Source organism: Pseudophryne corroboree, chromosome 1 (genome assembly GCF_028390025.1).
Source record: "Pseudophryne corroboree isolate aPseCor3 chromosome 1, aPseCor3.hap2, whole genome shotgun sequence".
Lineage (NCBI taxonomy): Eukaryota > Metazoa > Chordata > Amphibia > Anura > Myobatrachidae > Pseudophryne > Pseudophryne corroboree.
Window position 1 is genome coordinate 1211272268 of NC_086444.1, and position 18712 is coordinate 1211290979.

Genomic DNA, 18712 nt, shown 5'->3' on the forward strand with positions numbered 1-18712 from the left:
ACGGCAGTCGCCCATGTAAACCGACAGGGCGGCACAAGAAGCAAGATGGCGATGGCAGAAGCCACAAGGATTCTCCGATGGGCGGAAAATCACGTCTTAGCACTGTCAGCAGTGTTCATTCCGGGAGTGGACAACTGGGAAGCAGACTTCCTCAGCAGACACGACCTACACCCGGGAGAGTGGGGACTTCATCCAGAAGTCTTCCAACTGTTGGTAAACCGTTGGGAAAGGCCACAGGTGGACATGATGGCGTCCCGCTTAAACAAAAAACTAGATATTGCGCCAGGTCAAGGGACCCTCAGGCAATAGCTGTGGACGCTCTAGTGACACCGTGGGTGTACCAGTCGGTTTATGTATTCCCTCCTCTGCCTCTCATACCAAAGGTACTGAGAATAATAAGAAAACGAGGAGTAAGAACGATACTCGTGGTTCCGGATGGGCCAAGAAGAGCTTGGTACCCAGAACTTCAAGAAATGATATCAGAGGACCCATGGCCTCTACCGCTCAGACAGGATCTGCTACAGCAGGGGCCCTGTCTGTTCCAAGACTTACCGTGGCTGCGTTTGACGGCATGGCGGTTGAATTCCGGATCCTAAAGGAAAAGGGCATTCCGGAAGAAGTCATTCCTACGCTGATAAAAGCCAGGAAAGAAGTAACCGCAAACCATTATCACCGTATTTGGCGAAAATATGTTGCATGGTGTGAGGCCAGGAAGGCCCCAACAGAGGAATTTCAGCTGGGTCGTTTTCTGCACTTCCTACAGTCAGGGGTGACTATGGGCCTAAAATTGGGTTCCATTAAGGTCCAGATTTCGGCTCTGTCGATTTTCTTCCAGAAAGAACTGGCTTCACTGCCTGGAGTTCAGACATTTGTAAAGGGAGTGCTACATATTCAGCCCCCTTTTGTGCCTCCTGTGGCACCTTGGGATCTCAACGTGGTGTTGAGTTTCTTAAAATCACATTGGTTTGAGCCACTTAAAACTGTGGATTTGAAATATCTCACGTGGAAAGTGGTCATGTTATTGGCCTTGGCTTCGGCCAGGCGTGTGTCAGAATTGGCGGCTTTGTCATGTTAAAGCCCTTATCTGATTTTCCATATGGATAGGGCAGAATTGAGGACTCGTCCCCAGTTTCTCCCTAAGGTGGTATCAGCTTTTCACTTGAACCAACCTATTGTAGTGCCTGCGGCTACTAGGGACTTGGAAGATTCCAAGTTACTGGACGTAGTCAGGGCCTTAAAAATTTATATTTCCAGGACGGCTGGAGTCAGGAAAACTGACTCGCTTTTTATCCTGTAGGCACCCAACAAAATAGGTGCTCCTGCTTCTAAGCAGACTATTGCTCGCTGAATTTGTAGCACAATTCAGCTGGAGCATTCTGCGGCTGGATTGCCGCATCCTAAATCAGTAAAAGCCCATTCCACGAGGAAAGTGGACTCATCTTGGGCGGCTGCCCGAGGGGTCTCGGCTTTACAATTTTGCCGAGCTGCAACTTGGTCAGGGGCAAACACGTTTGCTAAATTCTACAAAATTGATACCCTGGCTGAGGAGGACCTGGAGTTCTCTCATTCGGTGCTGCAGAGTCATCCGCACTCTCCCGCCCGTTTGGGAGCTTTGGTATAATCCCCATGGTCCTTACGGAGTTCCCAGCATCCACTAGGACGTCAGAGAAAATAAGGTTTTACTCACCGGTAAATCTATTTCTCGTAGTCCGTAGTGGATGCTGGGCGCCCATCCCAAATGCGGATTGTCTGCAATACTTGTATGTAGTTATTGCCTAACTAAGGGTTATTGTTGAGCCATCTGTTGAGAGGCTCAGTTATATTTCATACTGTTAACTGGGTATAGTATCACAAGTTGTACGGTGTGATTGGTGTGGCTGGTATGAGTCTTACCCGAGATTCAAAATCCTTCCTTATTGTGTCAGCTCTCCCGGGCACAGTATCCTAACTGAGGTCTGGAGGAGGGTCATAGTGGGAGGAGCCAGTGCACACCAGATAGTACCCAATCTTTCTTTTAGAGTGCCCAGTCTCCTGCGGAGCCAGTCTATTCCCCATGGTCCTTACGGAGTTCCCAGCATCCACTACGGACTACGAGAAATAGATTTACCGGTGAGTAAATTCTTATTATTATTATCATTATATTTACAAGGCGTCACAAGTGTTTTGCAGCGCCATACAAAGGACAGTACAGGGAGACAAAACTTAGCATTACAGTAAATAAGCATGGGAAGCAGTGACCAGGGCGGTGGAGAGGCGATGGTCATTGGTCGACCGTAGGGGGTGGGAGGGAGTGTGAAGGGAGAGGAGGTTGGAGATGTAGGGAGCAGTGGAATTAGAGATGGCCTTGTGGGTGAGGAGTGTGAAGAGGATTCTGTAGGGGAATGGGAGCCAGTGTAGATTTTGGTGAAGGGGAGTGGCAGATGTGGTGCGGCGGGAGAGGAAGATAAGCCTAGCTGCAGAGTTCAGGACAGATTGGAGGGGACCAAGGTGGGGGAGCGAGTGAGGCCAGTGAGGAGAACATTGCAGTAGTTGAGTCGTGAGATGACCAGTGAGTGGATAATAAGTTTAGTTGCACTCTGGGAGAGAAATGGCCAGATGGGAGCAATGTTGCGTAGCTGGAACCAACAGGATTGCGCCAGAGCCTGGATGTGGGGTGCAAAGGAGAGGGAGGAGTCAAGAGTGCCGCCCAGGCAGCGGAGCTGGGGAACGGGGAAGATGATGGTGTTGTCCCTAACACTCATTGGCCTTGTCGTGCCTCTCTGTCTGCTGGCATTACCGTCTGTCCTCCCGCTTACTGTTTGTACAGATGGGTATGGTCCCACCTCAGAAGATGGAGAGATCTGTTGGCAGGTCCCAGCCCTGAGAACTGAATTCCATGGACTGTTCCAGTACACAACCTGCAGTCCATGGAGGTCAGTTCTACAGCTTGGCTGCCACTTACGACGCCACTATATTGCCCTGGCTCTCCGGGCTGGGTTTCCTTCACTACATCCCACAGCGTTTGGTAGACCGCCAAGTACCTGTGTCAGGGGCATTTAAAGAGAGACTGATGTGTACTGAAGTTCTGGATGTATTGGGTGATCAGACGGCGTTAGAGGTAAGTTACACAGGGAGCACTGCGACGAATCCTCAGTCTCCTTTCTCTGCAAGTATAGAAACTTCATCGGAGCACTTAGGGGTCTATTTACTAAGCCTTGGACGCAGATAAAGTACCAGCTAATCAGCTCCTAACTGCCATGCCACGGGCTGAGTTTGAAATATGACAGGAGCTGATGGCTGGGACTTTATCTCCCACGGATTCATCTCCGTCCAAGGCTTTAGTAAATAGACCCCCTCAGTCACAAACACCTGTCGCACATCAATTCTGTTTATGTATAAATGCATGTAGGTGTATGTACATATGTGTCCTCGTGTAACTAGTCTCAATACGCCATGTGATGCGAGCGGCCAGATCCCATACGACTCTACTAGCTCCGGTGGTCTTTGTCTTTATATCCTAAATTGGGTCTTTGTCACAATACAATGCGACTAAATTTATATGTGACACCTGTATCTGTGTGTGGCTGAGTCTGTATATGGAGCACAACATAACTGCGTGGAAAAAAAGCTACAGTCGCTGCACTGTAACACTTCGTATACAGATGCAGAGACTCAGTCGCACACAGATCTACAATTGCCGCATATCAAATTTATCAGCCCAGGTGCGTCTTAGGCATGTCAAATTGCGACCAAGCCGCATTTTGGGGTAGAAAGTTGCAGACGATGCCTGGCGCTAGCAGAGGTGCACCTCACCTGCCATACGGAGAGGGGCTGTTTTGGCGTGACTGCAGCAACACATCTGTATGAAGTAATAGGGAGCATCTGTTTATAAATAACAATGTTGCTAGGTGCATGCTGCCATATGTGTGAGTGGAATTCCTTCCTTTGTCCTTTTATTTCTACACTGCCCAATATGGCCCAGTTTTTGACACCGCCATGGTTCCTCCTGTCTGCAAACACTGAGTTTTAAAGCGGATACAAAATGTGTCTGACTGGATAGATATCCACAGAAATTCACTAGTTCATCCTGGAGACAGAAGACGCTTGTTTAAAGTAGAGATGAGCTGGTTCGGATTTACTCGGGTATCGCGTGACATCCGTGATCCAATAAGATGCCGTTTCGAGCCCGGAGTAAATCCGAGTAAAACCGAACCCGCACATCTCTAGTTTAAAGCACTAATGTGAATAATGTGTACTGTAAGTGGATGTACACTGTATGTCATGCAAATCTATGCCTCTTACATGGAGTTTTATAGTGGCTTCTGCTCCTTGGCACCCGCCAGAATGCCCCGTGTCGGCTGTTCTTGCTTATCAGCCCGTGTAGCCTCCAGTCATCATTTAGTCTTTGGTAGACTTCAATATATTGATCATAAGCAGCCGCATGTGCTTTAGGAAGACGTCCTAGCATTCAGACTGGAGAGGTTATACCCGGTCTTGTTGGTTGATGATATAATATATTCCTGACATGCAGGGAGGCCCCTGATTTTTGGTTGGATTTCTATAGGTCACCGCCTCCTGCTGTTCACATCACCGATTTGGTAGCTTCTGTGATTTGGGGCTGCTGCCACTTTATCACGCATTTATTTTATGCAAATGGTGGGAGAACAGTGTTTTATGTGTGCAGTGACATAATGAGAGTGCTATAGATAGATAGATAGATAGATAGATAGATATAGGTGTGTGTGTGTGTATATATGTATGTTTGAATATATATATATATATATATATATATATATATATATATATATATATATATATTGTGTGTAAACACACACGCACACGACAGAGAAAGAGGGGGGCGTCTCATTCGGCACAGAACTTGTGTAAGGTATAGGAAATGAAAACAGTAAATAGAGTAACACACAGGGGTGGGTAACAATAGGGGACTGCCTCCCTGAGTTTATGGGCACAGAACAGTATTGGGACATTGATGCAAGAAAGCAAAAACAGAGAGAAACTATTGGGGGAGACTTGTGATATTTTATTTTTTAAAGCTTTATCACGGGCAGGGAAGCACTAGAAATTGTAAATACTCTTCTGCAGGCAAAGAATCACTGTGAGCTGCATAAAGCAATGCATGCTGTTACAGGGCCTTGGAAATCATATGCTTAATAACTGAGGGCTGGAGCAAAAATACAGTAAGCTCGTATTCCCTCGGGGTGAGAGATTCATAAGATAGACATGCAGTATATGCAATGGAATCAATCCTGAAATGTCGCCTTCTTGTGGGAGACAGCGCCACCTGCTGACACTTTGTCATATTGTTGTGAGATTTATGCCAGCGTTGCCATCAGCACATTGTCATAAGCCAGTTAAAAAAATAAAAATAAAAAGTTGCGTTCTATATGTGAATGTATCATTGTCTAACAGGCTTATGTAGGAACAGTAAACATTCTATGTACCCCACCCATCTCAGATTTTTCCGAATTACTTTTGACATCCTCTCTCAAATAAAATACTTTCATAAAAATCTGAGATGGGTAGTGGACACACCTGGTTGAACTGATTTGGAATGACCCTACAGTAGCAGGAAGTGCTGGTCTTTATAGTGCCACATTGGAGGTTTTAGGGGTACCACCTAGTACGTAACCCTCTCCATTTAAGTATATTTTTTTAAATGTGTGTAACTAAGCTTCTGCAATTTACGCACAACAGCAACCTTAAGGCTTATGGCAGTGTGCAGCTGGTAACATTGTTGTTTTTCTTGATTAGATAGCCCCCACCCTTCCACGCACTCTTCTCGGCATATAAATTGATTTGAGCTACTTCCAGTCTGTGTATAACTTATTGGATATGTTAAATCTCCCTTCAGACAAAGGCACTGCAGGTTTTGCTGATTTTGCTGGACTGTCCCTGCCGGCTGCGTGTTAGGCGCGGTCCTTCCTTCCACAGACTGCAGCGGAAGTAATGAAGTGTTAAAGTTGGCTCTTGTAATAATCTCATTACACAGCGCACAACAGGTAACAGGGTCTGGTTTACTCTCTTCTAGATGTCGAAAGTGGTTGTTCTAGAAGACTTGGGGGCCCAATTTGGTCTGAGAGCCCAGGTAAGTGATATCTGGGGGTAAGTGATCTCCCCCCACAGTGTCTTGGAATATATTGCGGCTCCGCCGATGGATTTTGTCTGTCTTGCCATTTTAGTACATATTGTAGGTAAGGAATATGCATGTGCTGATGTCTCCTCTTACTCTCACTGTTGTCTCGTGAACAGGACGCCATCAGCAGAATACAGGATTTGCTGGCGGACGGATCTATTACAGGTAAGTGGGCATACATCCAAGGACTCATGAGGGGGGTGTGTAAAACAGTTGGGGGTCTATTTACTAAGCCTTGGGCGGAGATAAAGTACCAGCCAATCAGCTCCTGTCATTGTTCAAACCCAGCCTGTGGCATGTCAGTTAGGAGCTGATTGCCTGGTACTTTACCTCCATCCACTTTATCTCCATCCAAGGCTTTAGTAAATAGACCCCTTAGACTCATTGAGCATGATGCAGAGGAGAATACAGTTTTTGCTTTAGTTGCTCCAGCATTTAGTATAAACGCTCGTGCCCAGCCCTGTATATAGCTCTGTAGTGTAACCTCCCCCTATACACACGTAGTGTCAATACACATCAGCAGCATCCGGACACGTACACCAGCCCTGTATATGGGTGGTCTTCAGTATGCCGGCTGTCGGGATCCCGGCGCACAGTATACCGGCGCCGGAATCCCGACAGCCGGCATACCGACACTTATTCTCCCTCGTGGGGGTCCACGACCCCCCTGGAGGGAGAATAAAATAGCGTGGCGAGCCCGCAAGGGGCTCATTTGCGCTCGCCACACTGTCGGTAAGCCGGCGGTCGGGCTCCCAGCACCGGTATGCTGGTCGCCGGGAGCCCGACCGCCGGCATACCATACCACACCCCTGTATATAGCTCTGTAGTGTATTCTCCCCCTATACACACGTAGTGTCATACACATCAACAGCATCCGGACATGTACACCAGCCCTGTATATAGCCCTGTAGTGTAACCTCCCCCTATATACACGTAGTGTCATACACATCAGCAGCATCCGGACACATACACCAGCCCTGTATATAGCTCTGCAGTGTAACCTCCCCCTATAAACACGTAGTGTCATACACATCAGCAGCATCCGGCCACGTACACCAGCCCTGTATATAGCCCTGTATATAGCTCTGCAGTGTAACCTCCCCCTATACACCCGTAGTGTCATACACATCAGCAGCATCCGGCCACGTGCACCAGCCCTGTATATAGCTCTGTAGTGTTGTAACCTCCCCCTATACACACGTAGTGTCATACACATCAGCAGCATCCGGCCACGTGCACCAGCCCTGTATATAGCTCTGCAGTGTAATCTCCCCCTATATACACGTAGTGTCATACACCTCAGCAGCATCCAGCCACGTACACCAGCCCTGTATATAGCCCTGTATATAGCTCTGCAGTGTAACCTCCCCCTATACACACGTAGTGTCATACACCTCAGCAGCATCCGGCCACGTACACCAGCCCTGTATATAGCTCTGTATATAGCTCTGCAGTGTATTCTCTCCCTATACACACGTAGTGTCATACACATCAGCAGCATCTGGCCACGTGCACCTGCCCTGTATATAGCCCTGTATATAGCTCTGTAGTGTAACCTCCCCCTATACACACGTAGTGTCATACACATCCGCAGCATCCGGCCACGTGCACCAGCCCTGTATATAGCTCTGCAGTGTAATCTCCCCCTATATACACGTAGTGTCATACACCTCAGCAGCATCCAGCCACGTACACCAGCCCTGTATATAGCCCTGTATATAGCTCTGCAGTGTAACCTCCCCCTATACACACGTAGTGTCATACACCTCAGCAGCATTCGGCCACGTACACCAGCCCTGTATATAGCTCTGTAGTGCAACCTCCCCCTATACACACGTAGTGTCATACACCTCAGCAGCATCCAGCCACGTGCACCTGCCCTGTATATAGCTCTGTAGTGTAACCTCCCCCTGTACACACGTAGTGTCATATACAGGGCTGGATGCTGCCGATGTGTATGACACCATGTGTGTGTGTATAGGGGGAGATTACACTACAGTGTTATATACAGGGCTGGATGCTGCCGATGTGTATGACACCATGTGTGTGTGTATAGGGGGAGATTACACTACAGTATTATACACATTGGCAGCATCCAGCCCTGTATATAGCCCTGTATATAACACTGTAGTGTAATCTCCCCCTATACACACACATGGTGTCATACACATCAGCAGCATCCGGACACGTACACCAGCCCTGTATATAGCCCTGTATATAGCTCTGCAGTGTAACCTCCCCCTATACACACGTAGTGTCATACACATCAGCAGCATCCGGCCACGTGCACCAGCCCTGTATATAGCTCTGCAGTGTAATCTCCCCCTATATACACGTAGTGTCATACACCTCAGCAGCATCCAGCCACGTACACCAGCCCTGTATATAGCCCTGTATATAGCTCTGCAGTGTAACCTCCCCCTATACACACGTAGTGTCATACACCTCAGCAGCATTCGGCCACGTACACCAGCCCTGTATATAGCTCTGTAGTGCAACCTCCCCCTATACACACACGTAGTGTCATACACCTCAGCAGCATCCAGCCACGTGCACCTGCCCTGTATATAGCTCTGTAGTGTAACCTCCCCCTGTACACACGTAGTGTCATATACAGGGCTGGATGCTGCCGATGTGTATGACACCATGTGTGTGTGTATAGGGGGAGATTACACTACAGTGTTATATACAGGGCTATATACAGGGCTGGATGCTGCCAATGTGTATAACACTGTAGTGTAATCTCCCCCTATACACACACATGGTGTCATACACATCAGCAGCATCCGGACACGTACACCAGCCCTGTATATAGCCCTGTATATAGCTCTGCAGTGTAACCTCCCCCTATACACACGTAGTGTCATACACCTCAGCAGCATTCGGCCACGTACACCAGCCCTGTATATAGCTCTGTAGTGTAACCTCCCCCTATACACACGTAGTGTGACAATACTAAATTCCTTTGTCGTATAAACAACCCTTTATGAAGTCTAAGAACACTACGCTGTTTGCTTAAGAGGTACTGTAAGGGTACGCTATTTGCGTAACGATCGCTCTGCCGTAGGCGAGACGCTCAAGCGTCACGTTCGCTCACGGCCCAGTGATCACAGGACACGTTATTGGTTATGACTAGAGTAATGATTCGCTATGGCGTAGCATACGCTCGAGACCACGAGGAGGTCACCAGCGGCGCAGACGCTCACAACGCTATACCTTAATGTTTAAACCTTATACCAATGAAATACACAGAATAACTTAATGTGAATACAGGGTGTAAGTGCAACCTTGTGTAACCTGACTAACTACAAAGCTGCTTGAGCGTCACCGACGCTCAAGTGAACACTTAACACTATAGGAAATACACAGATACTGGTTTAGGGTCCGAAGCCTATTAACTGTATTATATCTAATATACTTGTAAAAGGGGATAACAGTACAAATGATACACTACAATATAACAGAGACTTCCTAACCAAAATACAATACTATCTAATACAATTCAATACTAGTCTAGGGGAGATGTGAGAGAAACGAGAAAGAGAGAGAGAAAGAGAGAGAGAAAGAGAGAGAGAGAGAGAGAGAGAGAGACGGAGAGAGAGATTGGCTCACAGTAAGACAATGATTACGGAGAGAAAACTTACGCACAAGGGGAAACGATCGCATGCGCCTGGACATCCAGCACCCGATTTTCAGCAATGAGAACCGTTGAAGAGTGAGAGCTGGATGTGGTCGGCCTGCCTATTTATGCCCCACACACAATGCAATCCAATGGTCCCTACAATCCCATTGTCCATTGGACGTCGGAATTCGGCCCTGTATCATAACAAAAGGTCATAGGGTGATTCATACAGGTGGGCTGTGACGATTTCAAACAGCTCAGGTGGGCGGGAAACTAGGTTTCCCGCCGCATACCTGAGTATGAGTAAATACTAGAAATGGACATAAACTTCTTATGTCCATAACTATTCGCACGAGCGATTAATACGCTCCAAACCAACACCGGAATATTGCTAATTAAATACTCTTCCGATGGGTACCAAACACTGCTGTATGATTCCTATCAGACCCTTCGTACAATACAAAGAGGGATTCCTCAGCTCAGGGACATTCTATATTAACCAAACTTTCAGAATCTATCAAAGGGATCATGATCTATAAACTACATTAATTGTGACAATATGTAACGAATGAGTCGCACGCTACGACTACATAAACTCTACCGTAAATACGCATACCGCGCCTGCGAGTGCACGCTATTGCGGGTATGCGCCTTCACGGGAGAGCGTACGCACGCGCAGCGCGGACCAGTGTGCGGTGCAAATATGGCAACGTGCATAGAGATATTTTTCTGACTTTGACAGTCCACCCTTTGGCAGTCAATAATAACTGCCACCTTCTAAAACATTTCAAAAGGAGAAAAATATATGTCAGGGGTTAATTCATTTCCATGGTTGGGTAGGGGAGAAGAGTGGAGTAGGTGTGAAGAGGGTATGACCTAGTGAGAAAGCAGAAGCATGTGTGTATGAGTCCATGTTTGGAGGGTCATGTATCATCGTGCCGTACGTGTGGTAAATCAAGCTTCGAGGTATTGCGAAGTATACATTTGAATTCCTTCTTATCCTGTGGTACAGGTCTGTGGATGGGCTGTCAAACTCTACCGAGCTCATTTCGGCTGTGGTTGTAACAAAATGGGGATGCACATTTTAGTTGATGATACATGAATGGGGGAGGTATGTGGTTGCTGCTATCTGTGCCTGTATTCCCTATCGTCTATGTGTGTCGTTACCTGGGGGTTGTAGAGATGAAGATAAAGAACACTTACGAAAAATGCAATGATATTCTATGTCAGGGAAATGTACATCTGTTGTTGAAGTTGTGTTCGGTATCTGTTGAGAGTCGTCTTCTTTGCGCTGTATTGCTCCTTGGGCGTGAGCAAATAGCTTTGTCTGAGCCATCAGATTTACAAAAAATGTTGGGCTAGCGTGAGTTTAAAAATACTAGGGAAACTGGGGATCCATGGCAAAGTTCATCAAGTGTCCATATCATAGGTTGTCAAAACTTCATCTTTGGTGCTTGTCTGTTGTCTGTATAGCGTCTCGTCAACTTCCTCGTCCAAGGGGGTCTTTGTATCTTGGAGAAAAGCAGAAAAACAGGTGAAAGAAACGGACCGTATAATCGCATTTTCATCACATTCTGGTTTCTATCATTGGGTCATAAATCAAATCCAGGTTAATTACAGTTTCCTCGCTCCTCAAGCTCATCACTTTTGTACTTTGTTTGCACCTCATTAAAGCCTGCCCGCATCTAAATATCAATCCAATCGATATAATGACACCCAAGATACATAGTAGAAACTTTCCAACATCCATTATGACTCCTTGAGCCCAGTCTCCTAAACCGGAGAACCAATTTCGCGGGTTCAACCATGACACCCAACCAGTCAGCTCATTACCTACAGCAGCAAGGGTGAGATTGTGTTTTCGACGAAATTCCCACTTCAATTGGAGAATATCGTCTATCTTTTGGTCTATGACCTCTACCGGATCCTCGGTGCTATTTGTGATATACGTGCAACACTTTATGCCGTACTGTGTTGCCAGTGTAACACAATATCCGCCTGTTACTGCTGTAAGATAATTAAGAACCATCCTATGCTGAACTAGTTCTGTTTTGTAAGCTTGAAGTTCTCTTCCAGTGTATCTAAACGTGTCATCATACATTTCAGTGATATTATCTAACAAATTGGCGAGTGCGGAAATGTATCTATAATTCATCACTCCTCGAGCGGTGCGAGTGAAATCTAACGCTACCAGAACCTGAATCCCGGTGGATTCATGGATAAGATCAGAGGCCGGATGCTCTAACCTTTCTGACAGTTGTCTTTTAACTCGGTGCTCGTAATGAGTGTGAGTATAAGGAGCTTGGGCACCACGGTGTATGTCCTTCATTTTGTCATGTGTAACAGTCATCACTTCAGGCAATACTTTTCCAATATAACACAATCCTTCAGAGTTTGGGGCAAGCCACTTGTACGCCTTTCTCCCGCATATGAAATATGCATCATCGGGGAGAACATAAGGGACGGAGAAGGACATGATCATGTTACAAACCTTCCAGGTGAAATCTCCTGACCCTAATTCTTCCATCTGCTTAATGCACGTATCAGTTTGTACGATATGTGCACAGTATCCTGGTGATACCTCTCCAACTCTAGTAATCCTATTTCCTAAGGTATATCGATACCGGAAAGATTTTCCTCTACTGGCTATGTGGCGTACAAGCTCTGTATCTGTAGGCATTCTATCTGCTCTATGCGAAAAGGTCATGGTAAGGTTGCTCCATGACACTTCCCAATTTCCCGGCTTACGGGGATTGGAGATATTAAAACATAAGAGGGACCTATCCACATGATATTGGTGGAACTTCAAACTAGGAGGGCTGGAGATATTAAACCTCCTGTCCACCGGTCTCCCACCCTTTTGGCTCAAGTACCTCCCCTACCGTTAAAGGAAATGGTACTAGCCCTGATTTGCTATGCCCTTGAGGTACTTGAGAGCATACCCAACAATCTGTTTGGTTTAATACGTTACCCACTAAGGAGTGATAGTCACTCAATGGATGCCGGTCCATATGGATATTAAAACTGGATTGGCATTTCTTTATGCATCCATCTTCAACCATTGTCACAGAGCCTACAGATACAGTTTTTTTTCTTTTTGAACTAACAATCCTTCAAAGAAAATGTTTATAGATAACATGGTTGTTAGATCGTGCCCGGTACTCGCCTTTGCTTGGTGATTGGGTTGCTATTGGAAATTTACACCTCCGTCTCAGTCATCAGGACCTTTCTGGATCCTTTCTCGACCTCACTGGTACTCTCACCGAAACAGACTGCTCTGGTCAACATCATGGTTAACGGGAAAATCCATATCACAGTCTCTTGGGGCAAGTCCATCTTACAGGAGGAGAAAAGAAGAAATTTGTAATGGGGGTATAAGAAAACAGTTTGAGGGGGAGAGAACTTGTTACGATAATAAGTTCTCTCGTCTTGTTGTTCTTCTTGTTCTGCTGTCCTCTCAAAGGTGCTGTCTCTCAGTCTTCCAAACGAACATTCTGGTGATGCAATGTTCCTTCCCAACCGACGATCTTTCTGTAAGGAGCAAAAATCTGGCATTACCATTGGTCCAACTGAGGGGTGACATACCATCTTTAAACCATGGAAACATGAGTGGGAAGAGAGAGACAACAAAAAAAAAAACTAAAGAGATAGAGAACAATTCATGTGCATATATACATTACATAACTCGACAATAACCACAAATAAGAAAAGAGAAACAAAGCATTTTTAAACATTGTCAACATTAAGAAAACATTGTTAGCATTAGAAAAACATTGTCAGACTTATTAGGCTGTCATATCTATGTGTCTACTGGTCTCCTTGAGCAGTCCCTCCCCACCAGCACCTGCATTACTCCACTGTCTGTATCTGGCCAGAAATACATTGTGGCGGAGGTCATGCTGGGGTTTGGTAGACTTCTGCAAGGACCAAGTGGATATGCAATGTGTGAATTCTTACCACTACTCGTCAGAGATGGGGATAGAGAGAGAGAGAGAGAAAAAAAACATTTTTTTTTTTCAAATACATTTACAACTTTTCACCTGGTCATTCCTGTGTCTTCAGTGAATGACCTCCCACTTTATTAACCGTTACCTCAGGCTTACCATCAGTTCTAATAATCACCTTTCCTGCCTATGTGATCCCTGATTATAATGGTGTGTGTTGTAATTTTGCTCATTTCTTGGTCTAGGGGGTCTAACTTTATGTGGGTTATTACAGTTGTTGGCATAATGCCCTTCTCTTCTACAATGATAACAAATCCTGGGCTTCCTCCACGTGTCAATGACCTGAGGTTTTGGTTGATTTGATGCCTCCTCAAACACTCGGATGCTCATCATCATCAATCGTTTCCCCTGTACTTCCCTGATTCCTTGGATTTTATGATTATGGTGTCGTCTTTCTCTTGATCTACAATCTCTTGCAAAATGTCCCTTTTTATGACAATTGTAACAGACTTCCATATCTGGATTTTTCGCAGGGGTGTGGGGCTTTTGTTGGGGTGGTCTGGTGGTTTGGGCCTGTATATTTGCTGCCATTAACTTATCTCTTTGTGACTCTCTGTATCTGGTGATATTCTGATCATGATTGATGACGGCCTCTCTTAGTGCGGTCACCGAGATATCTCTCCAGTTTGGGTTGGTGGTCTGTACCCTTGTTTTTAATTCATCTTTTAAACCATTCATTAATACCTTAACCGCTATTCCTTTATGTTGTGCATTTGTCTTGATGTCTGCGATCCCAGTGTTTCTAGCCATTATTTGCAGTGCTCGATTGAAATAATTAGAAACATTTTCCCTTTCGTTTTGTCTTATGGAGAAAATGTCATTCCACTTGACAGCAGCTGGGAAATATATTCCTAACTGTCGGTTAATCTGCCTAATACATTCCTGATTGTGTTCCTCCATACAAGGTACCTCCGTGTTTAATTTACAATCAGCAATGAATTTTTCAGGGTCAACCCTGGAGGGCAAACATGCCCTCAGCACTGTCCGCCACTCTTTGTTGGTGGGTTCTGTGGCGTTTCCTAGTTCTTTAATAAACCTTTGACATTTGGCTAGATTTTTCCTAGGATCAGGAAATTCAGACATAATTGATCTCAATTCGGTCCGGGACCAGAGACAGCGCATTGCACTGTCCTTGACGGGAATGATTCCCTGATCGTCAGTCTTCCCATTGGGGACTGAGATCACCCTGGCCAGATCGAGCTCAGTTACATCATCTGGTGTTGGTCTTACATTTTGGGGTACATCTGTTTGTGCGTGATATGAAACATTGTACGTACCTGTGGACACGACCTCACCTGACCCTCCGTTAGGGGGTTCGATTATTGCCTTTACCAATTTGGTCGCGTCCACCTGGATGGCTTTTGTGATGGTTGCTGGAAGAGGTGCTGACATCGTTCTGGGTTCACTTTCTTGTTTGTATTCCTTAGGGAAGTTTGACATGGGGTGCAACTTGCACAGGTTAATAGTTATACATTCAACAGTATTACAATAATCATTGTTACAGTTATTACACTTATTCTTATAATCTATACTACAGTTGCTAAGAGCGTTTTTATTGTTCAACCTTGTGCTTTTCTCTCCGCAATCAACTCCTCCCCCGATGCCATTATCTCTCCTCTCAGAAAAGTCAATTGAATCTCTTTGTAATTCACCTTCCTGTTGCCCTAACTGCAAATAATCATAATGTTTACTTCGTCCCTTTGTTGGTTCAATGAGACATATCCTCCTCCTTAAATTTTGTAACACTTCTGGACTGGAGCTACCTATTCTTGGGAATTTCTCCCTGTCTTGTACAGTCATTCTCTCCCATTCATCACATAAAACTTCAGCGTGATTTCCATATTTCTCACACATCACATATCGTGCCGACCCGACTGGCCGGTTCCCTAAATCAACCCGAACCGAGGTTGATCGCCCCCTACCTGAACAAATGGCCCCCATAATCTGCAGGTGTTGCTTATTCCTCCTTGGATCTTTATCTCAAGGTTTTCAGCGAACCCTTACAAACAAACCAAGATGTCCTGGGCAGGCCGGCGGTGGTGGTTTATCAAGTACCCCACTTACTTCTCGCCCACGTTGGCCAGTACTGCAATCACTGTAACCAGAGCTGCGGTACCCAACCCAGGGCCCCTGTGAACCTTTATTTTACTGGAACATATGAGGGTTACCCGAAGGACACTTACTCTTTCCAGTAAAGTTGGGGTTGTTAGATAGTTCCTGAGTGACCAGCGAACTTCCCTTTAAAAATAAAAAATTACACAAATCACGTCAGAATGTACAAATAGCGTTTGTGACCACTTTACTCTAATGGTATTAGGTCAGATTACTAACTACTGCACACAATTACGTGCGGTCCAATCGTTCAGTACATAAGCACTACCTGTTATGTACTGAGAGATTAATGGAATCGATGTTTCCGGCCGCGATTCCTTCAGCAAGAGCTTATGGCCTATATGGGTTCTGCACCAACACCCCAGGCGTTGTGCCTCTTGTACCTTTATAGCGGACCTTTTAGTACCTTGTGACCTCCTGGTCTTGTTCCTTATGACCTCCTGGTCTTGTTACCTTATGACCTCCTGGTCTTGTTACCTTATGACCTCCTGGTCTTGTTACCTTATGGTCCGCTATACTCTAATGCTCAAATATTATTTAACCAGGGATGCCTCCCTAGCCACCGTATATGTCACTTACACGTATGTCCCTTGACGAGTACCCGACTTTCCTTTTGGTTCAACCTCTAAGTTATATAAACTTATGTGATAAAAACACACTCACTCAACACATGTACACTTTTGTTTCTATATCTATTTCTGCGCAGAAATTGTCTTCAGTCCAACTGTGTTACCAATTAGGAGCAGGATCTGTTAAACTAAATTTCAGATTTTTCCAAAAATAGATTTGCGTTATTTACCGCGTCGCGTTATCTACCGCTGTGCGTTACTTATCGCCTTTGCGCTAATTATCGCTTTGCGCTAATTCAACTTTTCGTGACGAGCTACGTGGGCGTAACCGGACGCTACGTTGCGTAATGTACGCTGCGTGCGTCTGCCTTTGGTTTGCGTACGCAAGTCTTTTGTTAGGGACACGTGTACGCAAAACAAAGAGCCACCGTAACACAATTTCTATTTTTATCAATGTGGATGATCCCTGATCATCTACCGCACACCACACTGACTGCCTTGTCTCCCAGACAAGCCGTGTGTTGGTCTATATTTTAACTATTACCTCTACTATGAAATAACAGCAAATCTCTTTTAGCACTTTCTATCAACTATAAAAATTGGCAAACAGGAATAGTGATATACGAAATTTGAAAAAGAAATGCAGATATATATGTATGCGTGCGTGTATACGCAAGACAGAAGAGAAATAAAACAGTTTTAAAAAAAAACACAAGCGTTTTGTTCTTACTTCCGGTTCCCGGATTCCTTCAGCACTCTTTATCTAAGCGAAGCAGACGCTTATCCCGTCAGCACTGCGAGACAACCTCCCACCCTTTGCTGGGGGATAATGTCTGCTGATCTACCTAGTGCAGATATGAGAAGGATAGGACGAGTCCCCAATTGACAATACTAAATTCCTTTGTCGTATAAACAACCCTTTATGAAGTCTAAGAACACTGTACGCTGTTTGCTTAAGAGGTACCGTAAGGGTACGCTATTTGCGTAACGATCGCTCTGCCGTAGGCGAGACGCTCAAGCGTCACGTTCGCTCACGGCCCAGTGATCACAGGACACGTTATTGGTTATGACTAGAGTAATGATTCGCTATGGCGTAGCATACGCTCGAGACCACGAGGAGGTCACCAGCGGCGCAGACGCTCACAACGCTATACCTTAATGTTTAAACCTTATACCAATGAAATACACAGAATAACTTAATGTGAATACAGGGTGTAAGTGCAACCTTGTGTAACCTGACTAACTACAAAGCTGCTTGAGCGTCACCGACGCTCAAGTGAACACTTAACACTATAGGAAATACACAGATACTGGTTTAGGGTCCGAAGCCTATTAACTGTATTATATCTAATATACTTGTAAAAGGGGATAACAGTACAAATGATACACTACAATATAACAGAGACTTCCTAACCAAAATACAATACTATCTAATACAATTCAATACTAGTCTAGGGGAGATGTGAGAGAAACGAGAAAGAGGGAGAGAGAGAGAAAGAGAGAGAGAGAGAGAGAGAGAGACGGAGAGAGAGATTGGCTCACAGTAAGACAATGATTACGGAGAGAAAACTTACGCACAAGGGGAAACGATCGCATGCGCCTGGACATCCAGCACCCGATTTTCAGCAATGAGAACCGTTGAAGAGTGAGAGCTGGATGTGGTCGGCCTGCCTATTTATGCCCCACACACAATGCAATCCAATGGTCCCTACAATCCCATTGTCCATTGGACGTCGGAATTCGGCCCTGTATCATAACAAAAGGTCATAGGGTGATTCATACAGGTGGGCTGTGACGATTTCAAACAGCTCAGGTGGGCGGGAAACTAGGTTTCCCGCCGCATACCTGAGTATGAGTAAATACTAGAAATGGACATAAACTTCTTATGTCCATAACTATTCGCACGAGCGATTAATACGCTCCAAACCAACACCGGAATATTGCTAATTAAATACTCTTCCGATGGGTACCAAACACTGCTGTATGATTCCTATCAGACCCTTCGTACAATACAAAGAGGGATTCCTCAGCTCAGGGACATTCTATATTAACCAAACTTTCAGAATCTATCAAAGGGATCATGATCTATAAACTACATTAATTGTGACAATATGTAACGAATGAGTCGCACGCTACGACTACATAAACTCTACCGTAAATACGCATACCGCGCCTGCGAGTGCACGCTATTGCGGGTATGCGCCTTCACGGGAGAGCGTACGCACGCGCAGCGCGGACCAGTGTGCGGTGCAAATATGGCAACGTGCATAGA

The 18712-nt window shown here is 45.5% G+C and overlaps 1 protein-coding gene across 1 annotated transcript in view; it reads left to right on the plus strand.

The window, feature by feature from the left end:
• DDRGK1 (DDRGK domain containing 1) overlaps positions 1–18712 on the plus strand; it is a 195906-nt gene that overhangs the window by 173926 nt on the left and 3268 nt on the right. Inside the window, 2 exon segments of the mRNA XM_063925352.1 lie at positions 6029–6085; positions 6250–6298. Coding sequence (XP_063781422.1) covers positions 6029–6085; positions 6250–6298 — 106 coding nt within the window.